General features: G+C 47.1%; 1 protein-coding gene across 2 annotated transcripts in view; it reads right to left on the reverse strand.

Moving 5' to 3' along the window:
- Positions 1 to 24,022, reverse strand: part of TG (thyroglobulin) — a 262,905-nt gene that overhangs the window by 121,513 nt on the left and 117,370 nt on the right. For both annotated transcript variants that reach the window (XM_087447433.1, XM_087447432.1), the window contains 2 exons: positions 1,986 to 2,120; positions 123 to 287 (listed from right to left, as the gene is read on the reverse strand). In XM_087447433.1, the coding sequence (XP_087303559.1) occupies positions 123 to 287; positions 1,986 to 2,120 (300 nt within the window). The remainder of the gene's footprint in view (positions 1 to 122; positions 288 to 1,985; positions 2,121 to 24,022) is intronic.

A 24,022-nucleotide genomic window follows, 5' to 3' on the forward strand; every position in this document is an offset into this window, starting at 1 on the left:
TGGCCGACTTTCTCTTAAGAACCTCAAAAACCACTGCGCACGAGTCACCCATGCCCGGACAGTCCCTCCCAGCCATACTCAGGCTCCTGGGAATGGCTGCAAAGACACAGGCCTGCACTCACTGGGCTTCCGGTAGATGTAGGTGGCCTCTTCACGGAGCAGAAGTTGGCAGTTCTGGGACTGCAGGCTGTGTGTGCAGCTCTGGGTATCAGCATAGAACACACACCTCACAGCACCAGGTCGGGTCTGCAGAGTGGTGACAAGGCAGGCCTGGTGACGGGAACACTCTGTGGAGTAGAGGGAGAAGAGTGAGGCTTGGGCATCAGAGATGTCACCTCAGTCATGCATCCATCCATGCATCCAATCATGCATCCATGAATCCATGCATCATGCATCCATCTATCCATTCAATTATAAATCCATGAATCTATGTATCATCCAGCCACCCACCCATCCATCCATCCCAAGATAACCTGGGGTACCTGGCAGGAAGGAATTAACCTGGGGGAGAAGACCCTGGGTGGACTCTCCTCTACAGTCTCTTCATCCTCCTTCAGGGTCAACCCATAGTCAAGGTCTCCAAGGGATAAGCCAGACAGTTATCCTTCCATCAAATCATGTATCATGAATCTACAAATAAACCCGTGCATCATTTATCCATCCATCCATCCAATTACGCACCCATGCATTCATCCATCCATGCATGCACGCATTCATGCATGCATCCATCCATCCATCCATCCATCCATGCCTTCACCACTTATTCATTTGACCACTTACTATACATCCCAGGCACTATGCCAGGGGCTGGGAATAAAATGGTGGTGGTGAGGGACCCAAGCCTCCTATATCAATCTATTTTCCCTACAACAGTCAGGTTTTTGGTTGTTTATTTATTCACAAATGTGCTCTTGTCATTGCCCTGTTTAAAGCATCTCCATGGCTCCCCACTGGCCTCAGGATGAAGTTATACCAGACAAAGCTCCCCATGCTCGAGCCCTTGCCTTCCCCTTCAGCCTCATCTCCCTCTGACCCCCTTTTCCACCATACCCACCATATTCCATCAGGTGTTATATTCTTTCCCATGTGTGCCAGGTCCTGCACTAGACAATTTAAATTATTCATGGCATTCAGCATATTCAGTCCTGATAACAGCTCTGAAAATAGTGCTGCTTCATTTGATTGAGCAAGCTGTGCACTGCCTAAAGGCCTTATTCATAGCCCAGTTTCTATGCTATGGCACCACCCAGAGTTGTGCAGTGCACAACCTGTACATCTGTACATGACGGCCCTGTCCGTAAGATGTGCATATTGTTATCCAAACTTGTGGAGGAGGAGATTCATGGATTTTCAGAATTGGAAAAGTGTAAATGTTATGTAACCTCAGCCTCTTTCAGAAGTTAAAGTCTTTGTAGAACATTCTTATCATGTGGTCACCTAGCTTTTGTTTAACTACCAGTGACCGAAACTCTCTAAAGGAAGTATGCATCTGTGAACAGCTTTGCCTATTAGAAAGTTCCTCATGTTGCACTGAAAAATGTGTCTTGAAATTTGAGTTTTACCCCTAGGACTTAGGTTTGCCCCATGAGCCTGGCCAGAACAAGAATACTTCCTCCTCGTCTTGATGGCCCATCTGTAACCTAAGGACAGCTGTCACAGCTTCCACACATCTCCTCTGCCTCAGACTAACCCCCTAGATCCTTCCTCTGATCTTCCTCTGACCTGGTCCAATGTCGCTCAGTTTCTGGCTGGCTTATCCCCTGGGAGACCTTGGCCATGCGCTGGCCCTGCAGGAGGACGAGCAGACTGCAGAGGAGAGCCCAGCCGAGGTCTTCTCCCCCAGGTTGACTCCTTCCTGCCAGGCACCTCAGGTTATCTTGGGGTCTCCTGTGTGTCTCTGAGGTCAGAATCTTGAGCAGCGCTGGTGTGAGAGAGTCCTCATCTCAATAAGACCCCCCTATCCAGGGGGTGGCAACTCCCCTTACCCAACAAGCAGAGGTCTCGGGCAGCAGAGAAGTTCCTGGTAGCAGTAGTGCTGATGTGGGCAACATCGAAGTTCCTGATGGACGGATCGACAACTACTGAAGAGAGGGCCAGGGACTGCCACGCATCCAGAGCGACTAGGAGAGAAAGCAGGGGACAGTAACCTGGGGCATGAGGAAGAGAGTGGAGTGCCACCCGATGCCCCCAAAGGGCAGCCCAGAGCCCCCTCCTTGTGGTCTCCATTCTCGGGTGACCCCTTCCTTTATCCAACTGTCCATTCTACAGCGATTTTTTAAGAGTTTTTGATGAGCCAAGCTCTGTGCTCAAGTCTAGGGATACAAAGGTAAAAAACAAAACAAACAGACAAAGCCTGGGTGTTTCTATTAAGCAGCTCACAGTATGACGGGAGAGAAGTCAGAAAGACAGGGCGAACATCGTGATGCAGTGGCCGTAATGCATTAATTAGAATAATGCTGGGTGACAATGACAATAACAGGCCTATCAGCATGTGTTATGTGGTCCTGTGTGTAGGTCTTCACAGACACGCCATCATTTAATCCTCCCCCAGCCTGCGGAGTGAGAAAGGACCCTTGCTTTCCACAGAGGGCACCGTGGTGTGCTGCCCAGGCCGCCTTCAGGACCGAGGCTCTCCCTTCCCCAACTGTGGGGAAGTTGGTGGCTGGCGCTCCCAGCTGAGTCCCTCTCCTGGAATTGCCTTCAGCCTAGGCGATCTGCCTCCCCTCTCCAAGGTCAGTCTTGGTCCAAAAACCTGTCCACGTGGATCCACAAAGGCCCGGCACCCTTGCCTCCAAATGGGCTCTGAAGGGGCCCTCGTTCACTTTGCATGGAAGTTCTACCCTCTCCCTGCCTAATCCTGCCCCTCGCTTCCTTACAGGGCTCGCTCCCGAGAGCGCTGTGCCCTAAACTTCGTGCATGCGCATCTCCACCGCAGCGTCTGTTTCCTGGAACCTCAGATAAGATGTCCTATTTTAAAGATGAAGACAATGAGGCATGGAGAGGGTGAAATGGCTTGCCCAGGAGCACATGGTTCATAAGACAGAACAAGACTGAAACTAGGTCACTGCATCCACAGAGCCTGTGTCCTTCCGTTGCTCTACCGTCCTGTACACAGGACGTCCTGTCACAGCAAGAGGGAAGGGCCTCCGGGCGTAGATGCCAAGGAGATGCTTGGCAGAGGTGAGGAGATCTGCCAGAGCCCCTGCGTCCCTGTGAGACAGAGGTGACCCACAGCAGGGGGCTCTAGCTTCCACTAAGAGGAACGACTGAGGGTCTAGGTCGATGGGTGCTTTATTCCGTCCACAAATAGCCCTCCAGAGGGCAAAATGCTGCCTCCCACCATAGGCCTCTGTGATCATTTGGTAGTGCTGATTCTAGAACACTCCAGAGAGCTGTGCAGTGGGTGCATCATTGATAGTTAATGGCAAAGATCTTTCTATTTACTTATTTTTGCTTTTTGACTTTTGTCTTTTTTTCACTTAACTCTGACATTTTTTTTTTCATAAGACCACAGTAGTTTGTCCATATAATAAATATTTGTGAGTATTTACTTTGTGCTGGCAGAACACTAGGGCAATCTTAGGTGTCGCACTTTACAGTTTACAAAGCACCATCACTTATCAGCTAAGCCCTTTGCGGGTGTTCCTCCATCGCCTCAGTTTCCTCGTCTATAAAACATCCCCACATTTGATCCCTGCAGCGCCCCGGACGAGGGGCTCTGACACCTCCTTCACAAATGAGGAGTCGGAAGTTGGGCGGGGTTACATGACTTTCCAAGAACACAGAGGGGGACAGTGACTGAGCCAGAGAGAGACCTAGGCCTCTTGGCTCTAAGCCAACGCTCCTTCCATCCCCTCTGAGCTTTCTACATAGCTGAGCATCCTTTCCGGAAAATTATCCCCAGGTGTGAAAAGGTCACTGTCTTCAATAGCACCATGCTCTCAGCTCTATGGGGAAGCCTGTCCTTTTTATCCCAAACCTGTCTTTGACACCCAGAGCACTGGGAGGTTCACTAATATTAGAATGGTAAATAAAGTAGCATAACAATCTAGCATCACTACCCTTTTTTGTGTGTGTGTGAGGAAGATCAGCCCTGAGCTAACATCCAACGCCAATCCTCCCCTTTTTGCAGAGGAAGATTGGCCCTGGGCTAACATCCGTGCCCATCTTCCTCTACTTTATATGTGACACCGTCACAGTATGGCTTGACAAGCGGTGCATCGGTGCGCGCCCGGGATCTGAACCAGCGAACCCCGGGCCACCGAAGCAGAGTGCACACACTTAACCGCTGCGCCACCGGGCCAGCCCCCACTACCCTTTTGTTTTTTAACGAAAAAAGAAAAAAGAGAGGAAAAAAGTTTATCCAGAGATGATAATGCAACCAGATTTCACATGGACTCCACAAGAGGGAGGGGGACCTCCATTCTCCTCCTGGAGCTGCAGGGCCATCTCAGAATCAGGAGCTGTGTCCTTCTGAACATGGGACCTGGCTTCCCTGCCAGAGACCCTGGGCTTTCATTTTCTTAAGCATGCTGCACATGTTGCTATTTTCATGGTCAGTACAAGTGGCATTTTTGCAACACGATCAAACTGAGTGGCATGTTTTTAGATGGTGAGTACACTGCAATTTCAGAGAAGAGTTATGATGGGCTTTCAGGACCAAACTTGCCAATTATGGTCTTAAAATGGAAGCTTTGGCCGCACTCTGCATTTAGGTTGATGTCTGGGGGAAAGCGCCATAATTGAAGGGTGAATTTCCTCTCCAAAGTGAGAGCCAGCTCATCTGTCGCCATCCCAGGGCCTGGAGCCACGTGTCTGCCACACCCTCCATGTGTCCCCCTTCCCCAGCCGGCAGGGATCACCCAAATAAGCCATTGCTGCCGTGCAGAATCCAACACCTGGGGTTCATGCACCCCGTGAAAGTTCTGAGAACGAGTTCTTTGTGAATGCAAAAGCGTGATGAAGCGTGAAATCTGGGGGATCTTGGTAGCATTTCACAAGAGTTTACTATCTGCCAAGAACCTGCAGCACCATTGCATTTAATCTTCACCATAGCCCACGTGTGGGCACCGTTACTGTGCACATTGTACAGACGAGGAAACTGAGATCCAGTAACACATCCAAAGGGCTTAGCTGATAAGTGGCAGTGTTAGGGTTTGAGCCCAGCTCCTTCGGGTAGAGAAACCACAGTTCCCTACAATGCCAGACCTCTTCTCCCGACGAACGAGGGGGTAGCAGGTTTTGAGTGACTCTAATATTCATCAGAGTTTGAGAACTACTGGTGGACAGTAGGAAGGATCCTAAACTTTTTGGCTAATACGCTTATTTTTTCAGTCTTCCTGGAAAAAAGCAGCACCTCTGGTTTGTTGAGGTTTATTTTCTTTAAAATATATTTTATAAATTGCAATGCCAGTATCACTTATTAAAAGAAGTCATCTCCCTTGAATTTGAAATGCCATGTTTCTCACATATTAAGTACTTAGATGCAAATGAATTCTGTTTGGTGGGTATCTGTTTTTTCCATTCACCTCTTTGTTACTTCTGTTACCTTCCCACTACTTAAACTGTAGTCATTTTATAATACATGTTATCATTGTAAAAGTCTTCCTGTATTACTTTTCTGTTAAAAATATTTCTTGGCTATTTTTGGCTATTTATTCTATCAGATGAAATTCCAAACCATTTTGACAAGTTTCAAGAAATCTCCTTTGGGATATCAATTGGAACAGTCTTAAAGTTAAAAATTAGTCTGAGAAGAAGATTTTTAATTTTATCGTGTTTAATTTGGGATGCCATTAAGAATGAAATGGGATTTTTTCCATTGTATTTTAAAAATGGTTATTGTTGACCCAAAGGAAAGTTATTTATTTGCATGCATTTCTTTTCCAACGGGACCCTCACGTCACTCTCGATGTAATACACAGACATGAAACTCAGGCTTTTTTCTGTGTGGCTGCTCTGAAAACCGGCCCTAAACAGACTGCAGACTTAGCGACAACAAGCCTCAGTGGAGCTCAAGTTAGGCAATCCTCTGTGTTAACTGATTTGTTATGTATTTGTTCATCCATCTATTCATTCAACAACTACTGATTGGACTCCTACATTCCCAGGACAATACCCAACAGCAAAAAGTGGAAGCCTGGAAAAATAGGCTCGTTAGGCAAAAAGTGTAGGCTCCTTCCTACTGTCCATCAGTAGTTCTCAAATTCTGGTGAATATCAGAGTCACTCAAAGAACTTAGTACAAACCCCAAAACCTAGGCAAGATTCCCATGTCGATGAACCTAGGTCTCTGTAACCCTTATCAGCTTTCCAGGTGACTCTGACACACGGCCAAGCTGAGAACCACTGCCGTACACAGTCTCTGAGATATTCCTTTTGGTTTTCTGTGATTCGGCCACAACTGCTGGAGAAACAGCTTAGGCTAGTGAAAAGAGACAGTTCTTATACTCGGTCTAATACTGTGTATCCTTAGGCAAGTTCCTTAACTACTCTGAGAAACTCAGAACTTTAAAAATCATGTCTTGGGGCCAGCCCGGTGGCGTAGTGGTTAAGTCTGCGCTCTCCGCTTTGGCAGCCCAGGGTTCGCAGGTTCAGATCCCGGGCACGGATCTACCCACTGCTTATCAAGCCATGCTGTGGCAGTGTCCCACATATAAAGTAGAGGAAGATGGGCACGGATGTTAGCCCAGGGCCCATCTTCCTCAGCAAAAGGAGGAGGATTGGCAACAGATGTTAGCTCAGGGCTGATCTTCCTCACACACACATAAAAAAGTCATGTCTTTATGTTAAGCCCTTGCTCTGGGTCTCTAATACACACAATGCATCTAAGTAGACGACATGGGGCCATTGACATCTTGTTATAGATGAGCTCATCAGCTCCTCTGCTCTGAGCCCCTTTGAGTCAGGAAACTAGTCTTTTTTTCCCCAGAGCAGGGAGAAGAGGGAGCAGGAGAGAGAGGAGACCAGCGAAAGAGAAGAGGATGATTGGTCATCTAGAATGACTCTCCTTGGAGTACCCAGGGCTTCGCTGCCCCTCAGCACCCTGGCATGCTCTCTAGTTGTGTTAGACCCCACAGCCCTCAGGGAACTCCCCAGGAGCCGCTGCTGGTTAGGGAAGAATACAGGGGGGTGATGGGCCTGCCCCTGAAATTGCCAGAAACCAGAGAATGGGTCAGACAGATCCAGCAGCTGTAACTAACGGTTGACTCTGAGCATATGTCGTAAATGAGATATATTTGGCTAAACAGACAGATTCCTCAAGGTTATCCTGCCTCCTCCACTTAACAGCTCTGCAACTTTGGGCAACCACTCCCCCTCTCTGAGCTTCAGTTGCCTCATCTGCAAAATGGGGATGTTATGAGATCCTCTCTCCCAGGGTGGTAATCAGGAGTGAAGGAGCAGCTAGACATGAACTGTTGAGTGCAGAGCAGACGGACTTGGGGAGAGGACTTAGTGAAACAGCCACTCACTGTCTCTGGGTCAAGCTGCTAGGCTCACACTGCATTTCCATCACTATCTTTTCAAAACCCTGGAGGAATGGGCCTGACTGACACACCAGGGGAAGTGCTCCAAGGGCCTCCGTTTCCACAGGAGACCTGCTGCTGGGAACAGCCACGTTTATACAGGCAACGTTTCAAGGTTTCATGAGCTCAGTACATCCCAAAATGACGCATCACTGCCCCCTAATCCTGCTCTGCACCCCACACCGTGTTCTATTTCCCTCAGGGAACATTTCCACCACGCACCCTGTTGTTGATCAGAGATCCTGTCATCCTCATCCCTCCTCATCCTGTCAGTTCTGCTTTCTCAGCCCCTCTTTTCCATCCGGATTCTGACCTCGTCAATTTCACGCCTGTTACTGACACTCCAGTAACTGAGATCCTGTCACCAGCTTCGCCACCTCACACTGCAGCCAGGGTCACCTCCAAATCTGATGACGGCTCTCACTGCCTACGGTCCTCGGGGTAACAGGCAAACTTGTGGTCAGCAGGGCAAGTCTGCTCAGGTCTCCAGCTACATCGTGCCCCTCTCCCCTTTACAGGGTGGGCCTGGGTGCTCCCCACTCTCGCCCACACACCAGACATGTCATCGTGTAACCATAAGAAGTGAAAAGAGGAATCTCTTTACTATGTGATTTGAGTTACTTAGGTAAACTCACATCGACCCACCCCATAGTAGATAGGGACACTGAGCCACAGGAGGAAAGGTCACAGTGGACTCCCCAAGGTCACAGGGGCAGTCCCCAAGGTCATAGAGGCATTCCTCAAGTTCACAGTGGCACTTGCTAAGGTCACAAAGGCATCCCAAGGTCACAGGGCACTCCCCAAGGTCACAGGGCACTCCCCAAGGTCACAGGGCACTCCCCAAGGACACAGGGCACTCCCCAAGGTCATAGAGGCAGTCCCAAGGTCACAGGGCACTCCTCAGGACCACAAGGCACTCCCCAGGGTCAAGGGCAGAGCCTGGTCTCAGATCCGGCCAGCACTGTTTCCATTCTTCCTCACTGTGGCCTGGGCCCTCCTCACTGAGGTTGTGACTGACAGACCAGCCCTCCTTCCCAGCAGCAAATGCCTCCCTCTCAGCCCTGGCCCGACCCTGCACTGCGGTGGGGAAGGCTCTTGGTGATTCCTTCCTACTATAAAGACAACCTAAGTATGACATCGTTCACCAGCAGGTCCTAAGACCTCGGAGGAGAACGTGCCCACGGAGGTAAGTGGCCCTGCCTGCCTGTTAGCAGAGGGGAAACGGTGGCCCTGAAGGGAAGAGAGACTCACCAATGTCACGAAGCCCCTTTGCTCTGGGGCAGGATACAGGAGCAACAAGCACTGCCATCTAGTGCTTAAAAACTCAGGTAAAGAGTGTCTGATTCTGTCTTACGATAATCTACTGAGACGAACAAATGTTGCCCCTATTTTACAGAAGAGAAAAGTGAGGCCAGAGAGGGCCTATGACTTGCCCAAGGCCACACAGCTGAAAGGCAGCAAGTGAGCATTTGAACCCAGGACAGCCCTGTAGTGTTATATTCCACGGTGGGCCACAGAGTTGCTGAGGGTGGACGGGGGGTGGGGGTGGGGGGGTGAGGGAGCAGAGGGGATGTGGGGGTGCAGCAGAGGAGCAGACAGCAGATGGGGGCAGCTCGGGCCACTGCACGACTCTGGGGCAGCAGGGGCTGCAACCTCAGCACAGGCAGGCCTCTGAGTGACACTGAGGTACTTCTACTCCCTTCCAGAAAGAATATATTCCCTTTTAACACAGACTAAGTAAAAAAAAAAAAAAAAATTGTTGGACAAAAATATATTTGAAATTTAATTTGCCATCAATATATGGAAAACCCTATTTAATTCCCTTTCCTTTCTTCTTTCCTCCTCCCTCCTTCCTTCCCTCCCTCCCTCCTCCCTTCCTGCCTTCTTTCCTGCCTTCCTGACTTCTTGCCTTCCTTGCCTCCTTTCCAGACATCAGTTAAAGGGGGAAATGTTTGATTTGATTTCAAGGCTTGGATAGAGTATTTTCAACCGTTAAAAATAGCTAAAAACCCCCCACATCACAGCAGGCCTGTTGACACAGTCGGGAGAATTCTGTCACTTGCTGGTGGGTAACTAAAGATGAGTTCCTGCTCGGGCCCTCATCTTTCTCATTTGAAAAAAACAAGGTCAAAGTGCCTTTCAACATTTTTGAATCAGATCAAAGTGCAGAAATGTCATACAGTAGCAAATGCCAAACCTTCTTTCCAACGTTCAAATCATCACAGACCCATTTTTTTAAATGAAAAAAATGTAAAAATAGGATTTTCTTAAGAATCACAGAGAATAAAGATAACAATGAGTGTAAGCTCTGAGTTCCAAAAGAATGCAGGATCCTTACTCTTCTCGTTGCCCTCAGAACACAAAAGAATTCCTGTCAGCAACTTGGCACTTATCAAAGTGATTGGCGCCGAATAGGGAAAAAGCTTGAGGAAATACTGGAGGTGGTTTCCATGCCCAGGAGGGCTGGCTGGGGCAAAACATCAAGGTTTTGAAGACTTTCAGGCAGGAAAAGCCTTTCAGGCATCAGCAAACCGCGGGACCTTGAGCGTAAGCAGAGACAACAGACTCGCCGCTGCTGCTGCCTTGGCAGCTCAATGGCCACAAGGCACTGGCTGGTGGGAGGGTCCCCTGTGCAGTCATCATCAGACAGGGCCAACACTCAGACATCCTGATTTCTCACCAACACCGTCTTTCAAGTGAGAACCACGTCACACTGGGCTATTTTTGGCCTCGTTAGCACTCAGAAAAAAACAGATGTTCCTTTGATAACAGAGGGAAAAAAAAACACCCTTGTTATTTGGTGATCATTTGAAAGATGAAAATGGGACCAGAGCTGCCTGTGGTCTAGCATGACTTCAGAGAGAAATGCCTTACACTTAGAGCAGACCCTACTGGGCCCCTTTTATCTTTTATAACACTAGAAAAACACCTACAGACGAAGTTACTTGTTTGGCCTCCAAATACCTGTTTTGAGGTCTCCAGCGGACACGCTTCCCTCTTAACTTTGCGTCTCCAGAGTTTAGCAGGAGGATGACAGTGAGCGCTATGGGCTGAATCGTGTCCCCCCCAAGATTCATACTTTGAAGTTCTCACCCCCACTACTTCAGAATACGACCTCATTTAGAGAGAGGGTTTTTACAGAGGTCATCCAGTTAAAATGAGGTCGTTAGAATGGTCCCTAATCCGAAATGACTCGTGTCCTGATAAAAAGGGGAAATTTGGAAATAGAGACACGCTCAGAGGGAAGACGATGTGAAGACACAGGAAGAAGACCCATCTACAAGCCAAGGAGAAGGTTCTGGAACAGATCCCTCCCTCACAGCCCTCAAGGAACCAACCCTGCCAACACCTTGATCTCGGATTTTCAGTCTCCAGACTGTTAAGCCACCCAGTCTGTGGTATTTTGTTACTGCTGCCCTAACAAACTAACACAGTGAGTGAGTACTCAGTAAAAACATCCATTTGATGATTCACAGAAGCCTGCTCTGCCCCCTGTTGTATTCTGGCCTAAAAATGCTAATCCTAATGAGAATTCTTATCATGTAAAATAATACATATGACCATGGCTAACATTTACTAAGCACTTCCTATCTGCCACACACATTGTGATATGCTACATATGTTATCTCATTTAATCCACACACAGCCGTGGGACACGGCTGTTCTGGTCTCCCCTGCTCAGAGAAGTAGCCTTACATGTTTTAAGGAGGGACCGCTCCGGGGGCACTCTGCCTGGCCAAATCCATTCTGCCCACTGCCAGCTCTGACTTTGGGTAAATTACACTCTAAGTGTCAATCATTGTTATTTTGTTTTAATCTATAAACTGGAATAGTCACGTCATCTGTGTCATAGAGCAGAGCTTCCCATGTGGTAAAGGTCACAGTTTGCCGTTAATCTTTCCACACTTCCAGGGAGAGGAGGGGTGGAGGCAGCTAGCACTGATCCCCTCATTTGGTTACCCCAATGTAGATGTCATCGTCCCCAGTGTATGTCATGGTGTAAAAAAGTCAGCGAGCTCTGGACACAGGGCGAGAGCTGGATGGGTCAATGCAGCCCACTGCTTGGAGTGTGTGAAGTGCACAGTAACACTTGTTAAGGATTTGACCCCTGCATGTCCACCTCCAGTGCCTGGGCTCCTACTTTTGTGCCATGTTGCTGAATCACAACAGCATATATGCTGTCACTTGTAAAACAGGGCATTTTCAACCAAAACATGAACATTAATAGTACTGATACGACTGGTGGCACCCTTTCACCTTCCTGGTCAAGATTGTCACCCAGAGGGACATAGCTCTGGTCATGCGGCCCAGGAGGATCAGAAAAGACCATTCAAATGATTCAGGGACTTGGGAGGAAGGACAGAGAAGATAGTAACTTTTTAGGCTAGGACAGAGGTCGTTAAGATTTTTCTGTTAGAAGACAGATAGTAAATACTTTAGGCTTCTCTGACCACGTTCGTTCTCTGTTGCATATATTTCTATATATTTTTTTACAATCCTTTAAAAATGTCTGAGGCCTGTTATCAGCTCATGGGTCAGACAAAAACAGGCTGTAGGCTGTTGTCTGCTGACCCCAGGTCTAGAAGGCAGAGGCTGAGGAGGGTCATGGGTTCAGTCATTATGTGCCACTAGAGATAAGGGTCTACATTCTGGGAACCAAAAATCCAACAGGCAACTTGAAAACAGGAAGTTTTTGTGCTTTTTCCAGGAATGAGGAGTAATCTGGGAGAAGCCATCTGGAGGGTAAAATATTGTAATTTTATGATATGTTGATAGTTGCCCTTCCTAACTTGGCACGTTAAAGTCCTTTCACAAAATGGCGCTGATTAGTTTGTTTTGTTTTTTAAAAATTGTTCTTACTTGGTAGAATGAAAAGTTGGCAACCATGAGCTGTCCTCCAATCCAGGAGTAGAATGTAAGCCCAGCCTGTCTTCTCTACACCGACGTGGCCTTGTCTTGCCCCTGATCCAGCCTCCGGCTGCTCCCACCTCTCTGAGACCATCTCATTGCTGTCACAGCTAACCAACCCCTGGACCTGTCTCATCCTTTCCCAATATTGTGCCCTGGAAACCAGGGTCCTTACCATGACCATAATGTCCCCTGCCCCTGTTTTGGGTCACAACCTTCTGGAACCTTCTAATCCTTCTCATCACCCTCAAGTGGGGATGCCTGATCATTCTCTTGCATTCTTCAAATTCTTTGCCAGCCAGCTCATAATTTTCATCTCCACCTCAACTCCTGCTAAAATCTTGGGTGACTTTATCATTGATGGGGAAGGTAGATGGCCCATTCAACACTCTGGTCTCAGTCTCCTGACCTCTTCAATCCCAGAGACCTTTATTTCCACTCACTCTAGCCCAGTCCCTCGACCACCACCTCCCAAACCCTGTCATGGCATGGTGTCGTGGCACCATTTAAATCTTAGTTTTTCTCAATTCCACTTGCTGTTACATCCTACAACCCTTTTTGTTCCCAACATTTTCACACTTTATCCCACTAAAACCACCTCTTTAATTCCAATTCTACTCTCTGACCGCCTCCACGTTATCCATCTTCACTGGCTTATCATAAACCAAGGCCTGCCATCGGCCCATCGTTTCAACTTCCCTTTTACCAATGCCCTCAGCTCCCTTCCTTCCCAGTCTGATTAATGCAATGGGCCTGCTTTCTCGCACCTTGTCTTGGCCTGCTGAGCACAGCTAAAGAAACATCCACAGACCAACAAATTGGTGCTTTTACAGCGTTTGGGTCTTCAGCCTCAACTGAGCTCTCAACAAAACCTGAGAGCTTAGTCATCTCTCTCTTCCATTCTCCACAACCACTGCTCCCAAGACTGCCACTCTCCAGGCGCAGGCATAGTCACAACGCTTGTACTCTCAGCAAGTGCCTGACCTCTTGCCTCCCAGAGAAAAGGGGGACCATTATTAGCATCTGCATCAACTCCCTGTCCCCCTCTCCACTCTCTATGAATCATCCCATCTTTCCCTCTTTGTTTCTCCTAAACAGAGGAAGGTCAGCTATTAGAAGTTAATTCCACCCCCTGCACTCTAGAGCTTGCTCTATCTCAGCCCCTCAGGGGCATCCATCTATCAATTATCCCCCCTCCAGCCCCACGCCCATCCCTCCTTTATCTTCAGTCTATCCCTGGACACCGACAGTATACTTTTTGCATAAAAAACATACTCAAATTTCTCCACTATCAAAACAACACCTTATTCCAACACAACATTTCTTAACTTGGGGTCTGGGTTTCAGGAGGTCCATTTCCCTGAAAATATAAGCAAAATTTGGTATGTATAGGGAGGCATACTGTTTCCAATACATTATTATAGGTGGTTCATGACCTAAAAATGGATGGTTACCAACTAAAGTTCCACTTTAAAAAATTCTTTTTTTAGCTGTCGATCTCATTCTCTCTCTTTCTTCAGAGCCAAGATTCTTAGGAAAAGTCTGTAGTTTCCACTTTCTCAAATCACTACTATTTCGTTTCTTCCCTCATCATTCCACTAAATTTGCAAAGGGCTTTTCACGACAAACCCAATGAATGTTTTCATCCCCCCTCTTCCTTGAAATTACTGACCACATCTCCCTCCCCTGGTTTCCATGACACCACACATGGCTAGTGCTCCTCCTATCTTTCTAGATGCTCCTTCTGGCTTCTGTTCTTCCCTTAAATACTACTGTTCCTCAGGGGTCTGTCTTTGACCTTTACTATCTATAGTGAAACACTCTCCACAGGTGATCTCATTATCCCTATGGCTTCAAATACCACCAGCACGCTAATGATATCAAACATATCTCCAGGCCAGACCTTGTGCCCAAGCTTCATGCTGAGATAGTCACTGCTTACTAGACACCTCCAAGCAGATGTCCCCGAGGCATCCCCAACTCAACATGTTGAAAGCCGAACACATACTCTTACTTCCATCCTTACCCACACCCTTCAACCGGCTCCCTTCTTACATTGCCTATCTTGGGAATTGCCACCACTACTCATGGGACTGCCCAACCTGAAACACGAAACACTGTCCTTGAGTGATATTCAAGGAGACTGAATGTCCGTCTAGAAAGGACATCATAGAAGGAAAGTCAGAATAAATATTCTTTCAACTCAAAATTTCAGATTCTACCATTGTAAGTGAATACTCTCCCAGGGGTAAACACATCCTATATGAATTTCTAGAAAAAAACATGGTCTCCAAGATTCCTCATGATCTGTCTGCCACCTCCCTCACCTGCCTTTCCAGCCTCATCTCTCATCCGTCTACTTCCCAGCACCACAAATTCACGTCTTGTGTCTAGCAAATCACCTCTGTTGTGTGACTTTGCTCACTGTCCCCTTTGTTTGACATGCACGTACAAAGGGAAGTCAGTTTATTCACATGGTGAACACATCCCATCCTCCAACACCCAACTCAGATGTTGCTTCCTATGGAAACAAACCTTTCTATGACTCCTTTCTGCACCACCCCCACCAAGAGTTCTTCTTCTGCTCTAAGTGTCTTATAAATATGTCTACTGTTCCACTATCCCATTGCAATTTATTTATGTTTTTTATCTCTCTTTTAAATTATGAGCTCCTTGAGATCAAAGACTCTGCCTCAGTTTTCATTGGTTCTCCAAGACCTATCATGATAGCATATAAAAAATACTAACAATAGAAGTAGTAATATAGTTGTAGCTAGCATTGATTAAGTGTTCTATGTGCTAAACAGGAATAATAACATAACTATTTTGCATGAACTGCCCAATCCATAAATGTGTATTGAATGAATTAATTAATGAAGTTCCTTAATTAATAAAGGAGAAATGGAATATTATTCTTTTTTCATCTTTATAAAGATTAAGACTATAATTATCCACATACCTCAAGACATCAATAAATAATTATTGAATAAATCAATTAGTTAATTAATCACATAGGAAGCAAATTAATCACATAGGAAGCAATCGATTTCATAATATCTCACTTTTACGTGGCACATTCCAGCCTATGAAACACTTTCATCTACCCTGTGATATTTAATAACTACATCAACCTGGGCATTAACTGTGTTACTATTTTGCAAGGGACTGAACTGGGGCTCAGAGGTGGAGAATAACAAGACCAAAGTCACAGCTCATGATTGGCAAACCAAGGACCTGACCCAGACTGCCCCCTCCCAATCCCCCCTCCACCACAGCTGCCTCTTCTTCTTATGACTCAACTGCAGACTCACAAAGTGGTTTCCTTGAGTGGCATGTATATTGCAGGCAGAAGTCTCCAAAGGCGTCTGAAATGGTCCAGCATCTGTTGAGGTTATGAGCTTGTGAGAGCTCACATATTTTACACGGCTAACCTCAAAGACACTGCTAGAGAAATTTCTAACTAAGAACAAACCATATGCATGAAACTAGACTTGGAGCTATATCCCTCCATGTCCTCACGACAAATTATTAAGTGCATCACGAGGAAAATTCCTAGTGGAAATTCAAAGGCTCAGCTTGAATCTGATTTCTCTCTAAGAAGTTTGACTCATATCATGTGAACTGCCCCCCTCAAATTCCTGCCACATACAAAGGTCACCTGGGAGATGGCATGACACTTGCGTCTCCTGGGAGCATTGGAACTCCTCTTTCTTGGGGTCACTATATGTGATCCTGGGGAGCTGGATAAAACTGCAGAAATCCAGAGGCACAAATGCATATGGAGACCCAACATGAGCTGAGCAAAGTCATTCCAACAATGCAGAGGCCTCCCTTGAGAAATTGAACAAGAGCATCGGACAGAGGCCTTCCTGATCTCTTGGTGGACTGGAGGCAACCTGCCCAAGGTCACACAGCTGGTTTGAACCCAGGTGGTGTCAAGCTGCCAAGACTGCACTCCTGCCCTCTGCCTCTCCGGTCACTGTGGTATAGGGGTAGCTGCTGCCGTCACCTCTGATCAATCACTTACTGCCTGTGTCAGGTACCCTGCTAAGCACCTTCCCTGCCTGCCTCCACCCAGATCTCACAGCAGCTGGTGGATGCAGGTGAAATTATGAACACCGCCTTAAGGAAACTGAGGCTCAGAGCAGGGAAGTGGCTTTCCCGCAGTCGCGCAGAGGAGGCAGAGAACTGGAATTGAAACTCAGATTCGCCCAGTGCGAAAGTGTCTCCGCCTCAGTTCTTCTGCTTCTACCAACATCTGCCCAGCGCCTTCTGCTTGCCTGCGGGTGCGTTATCAGGAAAACAGAAGAAAAACAAAAACCACACCTTAAAGCACAACTGAGCCAATCATTCGAATTGCAAAAATAGAAAACTTAAAGGGAAACTTAGAGGCCATTTAAGCCACCCTGTCGCACAGTGAGAGAATCTCTGACATGCTTGAATACTCCAGGGCTGGGGAGCTCATCACCTAAATCTTACTCCATTGCAGCAGGACAACCAATGCCTTCTCCTTCCATCCTCTGACTCCATCCCCTTCTCACCTCCTCCCCTGCTGGCCTTCCCATCCACGCTGAAGCCCTCCTTCGTCTCTCCTGAGCTGGGCCCCTCTCACCACCTGGACTTTGCACATGGTGGGGGGAAGGTGACTGCTTCCTTGATAAATCAAATTCAGCCCCACTAAGGAGGGCAGAGAATTCAGACAGAGACTCACCAGTGGGTGAGAATAAATGAGGAATGACCAAATAATCATTAAAAAAAAAAAAAAAAAAAAAAAAAAAAGCTTTGTGTAGCACTAACCACTTGCCACATAGCACAGTATTACCATTTTTAATTAACAGGTAAAATTATTATAATCCATAAAATTAAAGGAAATCTACCACTGTTGATAGACTGCATTCAGAGATGGTTTAATTCCTCGTCAGCCACAGAGAATGATTCGAGGGCCCAAGGAAGGGTAACCTGTCTAAGACAGCTCCCCTGAATGCTTGTCAAATGGCCTGAATTCCCACTCTTAGAAATGAAATCTTTCTGGCTTACCCACTTGTTAAAATGGGAACACTCTTGGGGAAAATATCGTATTGAAAAAAAAAAGGCAGGTCCTAGGTTGGCATATTTTATCCTTGGCTCTATGTGCCTTAGATTCTATAGAACAAATCCTTGACGGACCAGGTACCAAACTGGTGCTGTCTAGGAGGAAGCTACCAAGAGAAATCCTATGTTTTCTCCATCCTTTGAGATCTAACAAGGGCTTAAGACAAAATCATTCAGCAAACATTAATCAATGTTTCCCAGGCACACTATGTACAGCTGCACAGGTTGTACACTGTACAATTGCAGGGGTAGCATTCACAAAGACTACCTGTGAGAGGGATCCCTTAGAACTGGCGGTGCTTGACCTAATCCAGCTATTTATTCCAACAATACCAACCTTCACCAGGCATTGGGTACAGCAATTTTACATATAATAACTCTTTTAAGCTTAATAACAACCTCTTTGAAGTAGACATCATCATCTCCATTTTACAGGTGAGGCAACTGAGACTCAGAAAGATCTTTTACATTGGTCAAGGTCACATACACACCTAAGGAGTGGCACAGGAAGGATTCCCATAGCCCACGTGGTTTCCAATATTCTCACCACCATTCATTCATTTATTTTTTTCCTTTATTTATTCATTCTTTCAACAAACATTAATTGAATCACTATTAGCTTTAAATACTAACCTGGAGCAAAGTGAATATGTATATATATTCTTTCTTTTAAAAAAAACACATAAATAAAATAATATTGAGCATCGACTGTATACCAGACACTTTGCTAAGTGTTTAGGATCAAACTATGAATTACAAAACACCTGCCCTTTGGAGCATGAAATCTATCAAGGAAGCAAGAGAAATACATTCACTCATTCAGTAAATATTTCCTGAGTACTGACTAGGTACCAGTCATGCTTCTAGGTGCTAAAACATAGCTGTGAAGGGGACAGAGACAGCCCCGGCCCTGTGCAGCTGCCCTTTAGAGGTGGGACAGACAAATACTTGAGAAGGAAACACGTGAGAAAATCTCACAGCAATAAGCTGTCTGCAGGCAATAAAGCAGGGTGAAGGGTGGGGAGAGCAGAAGGGGCTGCTCTGATGGGGTGGTCAGAGGTCTTTGAGGAGGCGATGTTAGCTCAGAGCAGAGGAGGAGCGGCCTGGTAGAGATGTACTCGGATGAGGCTCCGTGGGGCAGGGCTTTCTGCCAGCTCTATTCCCTGCCGTCGCCCTGGCACCTCATGCCTGGCACAGAGTATGTGCTCACTACACACTTGTTGAATGAATAAGCGAATAACTGGGGAATAATAAGCGAATGAATGGGACAGCCAAGGCAGAAAAAACCATAACTGTGTCCCAAATCCAGCCCCTCACCAGCCGGCTGGAGGTGCCCTCCTGCATCTGTGGAGAGAAGCGGAGCCTTCCGAGCTGGGGGCCACTGTCACGCATATCCCATTTTCCTTCAATCTGCCATTGCCATGACCCCATTTGCCGGCTGCATCTTTCCCCTTCTCAGCCCCTGGGTCTCAGAGATGCAGAGAAGAGGGCCGGGAAGGGGCTGCTAGATGTGAAGCTGTGCACACTCAGCCCAGTTGCCCAGGCGGCGCGGTCCCGGGCAAATGCCCTGGGTTGGGAGCAGAGTTGACCACACACTGAGTGCTGCAGCTGCCAACTAGACAACTCACTCAGCACGCTCGTGGGAACGGAGGACACAGGGCATGCTGGCCAGCCATGCCTCGCTGGGCCCTGGAATATGGGACCTCTTCCTGGACAGCAATTCTCACGGAGTAGCAACGTAGTATGCACTGTGAGCTCCCTCGACAAGGGATGTGTGTACGTGTGTGTGCGTGCACACACGTAAGCTCTGAGCATATTAGGAAAGGAAATTTAAGTTTATGCAAACATTAGACAATTTTGGAGTCAGTGCCTGCTCACCTGGGCCTTTCAGTCCGAGGACGAAAGGATTAAGTTTAGCCCTGTGTGGGTTAATGCACCGCCAGACTAGGGGCTACAGTGGGAGGTGGCAGTGCACCTGGTTGGTGCAGGGCAGCCTGCACAGTTTTGACAGCACCCATCGCCCCTGAAACGTGTCCGGGATGAGATTATTAAAGTATAGCCCTGCTGGGGTACATGCTGTGGTGTGTCCCCAGACCCCCGTCAGGAATGAAGGGCTCTGCCCCAGCTGCTGAGAGTGCTGCCTGCAGGCAGACCCCATCCTCAGCCCCTTGCAGGGAGAGATGCCCTCCAGACGGTCATGCCCCTTCTCAGGTGCCCATACCAAGGAGGGACCACTGTGGGGGGCATAACTATTTTGAAGATCACCCCAGCATCCCTAAAAGGTCAGCTGAGGCCTCCACCAAGACTGCATTGAAGCTCACCGTCCGCCTCTGCCCAGTCTGGCACCCCTCCTTTTCATTCTCCACCCCTCTTGAAAACATTCCCTAAAAAATGACCTGCAGACTAAACACCAGAGTCTGATTCTCGTGGAACCCCATCAGCGCGAGTCAGTATATCCAGTGGGGAGACTCTGGGTTTGGATTCAGACTGAGTTTGAATCCCAGCTCTACCATTTACTAGCTGTGTGACCTTGGGCCTCTCTGACCCTCAGTTTCCAAATCTGTAAAATGGACATCATCGTGCACACCTCAGAGGGCAGCTGTGGGGATTAAAATATGGAAGCTCTTAGCACAGTGATCGACATATTCAGCCACTCAATACATAGGAATTTAAAAATCCGTCATTTTATAGCTCTGCCATTAGCTGGCTGTGACTAGGGAGAGTTACTTTCTCTCTCTTTGCCTCCCTGTGAAAAGATGCATTTGGAGTTGGGAATTATTCCCAACATGTCTTGAAGACTCGCTCTCTATTGGGTTCTGCGTTGCACGGTGTACTTTGTTTACTCTTCAACGCAAGCCTACTGGATTGATATTTCTTATTTTTCACCATCATCCTCATTTCACAGAGGCAAACTGAGGCATGGAGAGGCTGAGAAATCTGGCCCCGGAGCACACAGTGACGGAATAGGATTGGAAGCTGGGCAGACTGACTTCACAGCCCATTGCCGCACCACGAAGTCCCGCTGCTTCCCTCAATTAGAGGCCATGCACGCTCCCTGCCAGCTCACATTTTTTAGGCTCACACGACTCTGTCGCCAGCTTAATGGAAAACATTTGCAGAAAAGATCAACTGAATTCCATCAACCCACTGGCACTGTAGAAAGTAAGACAGAGGCAAAGCTGACAAAGTTAATTGACTACAATTTCGTGGCCCCAGAGACTGTTCGCGCAGCCGCTTCTATTTCCATCTATCCCTCCCGAATCCAGGCTTTGTCGCTGTCGCTGAGCTCCAGATGAGGCTAGGGGAGGTGGTGGAAAGCTGAGCGGGGCAGCCTTGAACAAGGCATCCTTCTCCGGACCACCGCGTACCTTCTCAGCGGCAGCCTCACTCACAGCTCCCCCTGCTGGTAGCAGTCTGCGCTGCACCCGCTGCTCCGAGGGGGCTCCCCATCAAGGGCTGGGGCATTTTCTAAAGGGTATTTTGAAGTTCTTCAGGTGAAATGGATTTCGAATACAGATACAAATTTCTAAAGACTCATATTCTGTGTTTTCCTCTGGCTTGCAATCCAAACACTCACTTTGCTTCAGTGGGACCTCTAAGAGAAGGGCTTCTGAGTAAGCCCTTGGACAATCTAACAATTGAGCATGCAGGAGAGGAGGTGATAGCCGCCATCCTAAAGGCAGGCTCCTGCGCCTGAGAAGACAACTCACTCTAACCCCGAGCATCCTCTCTGGATTGGTTGTTCTGGGTCTTTTAAGAAGCAATGGAGGGCCGGCCCCGTGGCTTAGCGGTTAAGTGCGCGCGCTCCGCTGCTGGCGGCCCGGCTTCGGATCCCGGGCGCGCACCGACGCACCGCTTCTCCGGCCATGCTGAGGCCGCGTCCCACATACAGCGGCTGGAGGGATGTGCAGCTATGACATACAACTATCTACTGGGGCTTTGGGGGGAGAATAAATAAATAAAATCTTTAAAAAAAAAAAAAAAAAAGAAGCAATGGACATTTTCTCTTAGGAAGAAATGATATCTTTACTGTTTTGCTTGTTTAAAAAAATGTACACTTTTTTCTCGAAGAGAGTAAAATGGTGCTCTATTCACAGATGACACAATTGTTCTCATTTCCCCCAAATCTAGTTTGTCCACCCACCAATGCATCCCCCTCACAGCCCAAAGGGAGAGCTTTGGAACAGTTTTAAAGCTCATTGAGTAACTGTGTAAAGCCCTTCCAGGATCTGCGGTACCCAAGGCATTCTATTTTTTGGACTCTGTCCCCATCCAGCCTCCGTCCTGCCCTTTGCTGGCCCTGCAATCCTGAACTACTTGTATTTCCCTGCATGTGCCATCTAACGCATGCCCCTGGGCTTCTGTTCCTGCACCTCCCTCTGCCCACGATGCTCCTTTTCCCCTCTTGGCCATCTGACAACTGCACCTCATCCTTAATGTCCCAGCCCGGCCATGATGCGCCTGGGGTCTGCAGTGAATTTGGGGGAGCCTTCCCCATGTTCCCACTGCAACCTGGAAATAACTTCACTGTGGTAAGTGGCTCATCTCCTTAAATTTTTCTTCCTGTGCATTTCTCCTGCCTAAAATGTGGGGTCTTATCTTTGCAATCAAGACCTCTAACTGCCAGCCCAATGCCTTTTCTGGAATATAAATGAAAATTCAGAATCCATTAATCAAAAGTGGCTGGCATATACATATTCGCTGAATTCACCTAAGCTGAAGTGAAAGATGATCTGTGTTGCCCTAACATGCTTCTCTACAGTTGCCTGCCCTAGAGCATGCTGTCACTTTCCTGCTCACTCAGCCATCCCAAGAGATCTTGCCACGGTCTAATTCTAAACCCAGTAGGAAGGCTCCTACAAGCTCCTGCTTAGGTTACAGCTTTTCTCCACTGATCATCTTCAGCCTCAACCCGGCTGATTGCCCTATGCTGGCCATACCGAACTGTCTCCAATGTCTGAATGCCCCATGCTGTTTCGTGCCTCAGGGCCTTTGCACATGCAAACGGCTATCTCTGGAAAGACTTCCTGAAACTTGCCCATTTGGCATACTCCTGCCATCTTTAAATCAGCTAATGTGTTAGAAGCCTTCTCTGGAGCAACATAAACGAAGTGCTTAGAGTAGTGTCTAGCACATAGTATGTACCCAAGACAGGCCTGAGAGTCCAGAAATCACCTTCATCTTCATACCATCCCCATTGGCCAATCAGAGCATCAGAACCCCCTTCTTGCAGTAGACTTCGAATGGGCTGCTTATACACACACGCCCACAAGAAACAAGGCTGACAGGTTAGGGCTCCAGACAAGGCTAGGACTCAAAAGTCCATCTCCGTCACCCTTTCCAGAAACTCAAACCAAATGTTCTTATCTAACTCTGTGGGGCCCAGATACATGTGGGCTCCAATCCCAGCCTGGTCATTTAACCTCTCCGAGCCTCAGTTTCCTTGTTTAAAAAACAGATCTTGCTACCATCTAGCTTTCTTATGAGCACTAAATGATTTATGAAATGTTTGGTATTTAACGAACATTCCTTTTTTTCCTGAATAGAAAGTGCATAAAGATGAGCATTTTAAGTATGCACAGTGCATACACACATGTGCGTGCATGCGCGCGTACACACACAAAATCCATGTCAAAATCACGTTGACATATCAATACCCTGAAGGCAGAATTACGCCTTCCCTCTGAGTCACATCAAAGGAACATGCTCAGACTCTTATTTCCAGTGTGGGAACTCTAAGCACAGATGGAAGGTCAGCTCCGACATCTCTCCTGTTTTCAAGTCACGCTTGTCAGAGGTACATTTAAAAATACTGTGACACCTCATTCCACCTTGGAAACATCTACTCACATGCATAGACTTTGTGCGTGTGTGAAAGGAGATGTGCAATACTCCATCCCTTTTCTTTCTTTTGTCACTAGTTCAAGTCTCAGTAACACAAATGTTTAGCAAAAACCAGGGTGGAGGCATTGTAAAAATCACTCGAAGATATTTATGTTTTGATATACTCATATCTAACAGTATGCATTTGACTTTAGGATATGAAAGCACTGTTTATCTATCAATTTAATAAATAACTTTTTCATGATAATAGTTAAAGATGGCAAAGACGTGATGGAAAAAACACTTTAATTCACTGCTGGTATGCATGCTACTAGGAAAAACTGTTTGAGACTAATTTGGCAAAAGAAATCGAGAGTCTTAAAATATAAAATTCTCGAACTCAATAATTCCACTTTGGAGAATGTGCCCCCAGGAAGTAATCTGCATGTTGGCAAGAGATTTATATACCCAAGCCTTCATTGTGGTATTTTCACAGTGATGAAGAGTCAAAAAGAATCAAATGTCCAAAAATAGAGGAATGAGTTAGTGAACTGCAGTCTGTCTACCTGGTGGAGTAAGAGGACAGCTGTCGCTGATGACACTGTACCGTCCTTTTTTAACACTTACCTTTCCCTTTATCACCAGATTGGGAGCATCGTGAAAGTAGAAATGTAG

This window comes from Ceratotherium simum, chromosome 23, assembly GCF_057802395.1.
Source record: "Ceratotherium simum simum isolate JZ-2026a chromosome 23, ASM5780239v1, whole genome shotgun sequence".
In the NCBI taxonomy this organism is placed as follows: Eukaryota; Metazoa; Chordata; class Mammalia; order Perissodactyla; family Rhinocerotidae; genus Ceratotherium; species Ceratotherium simum.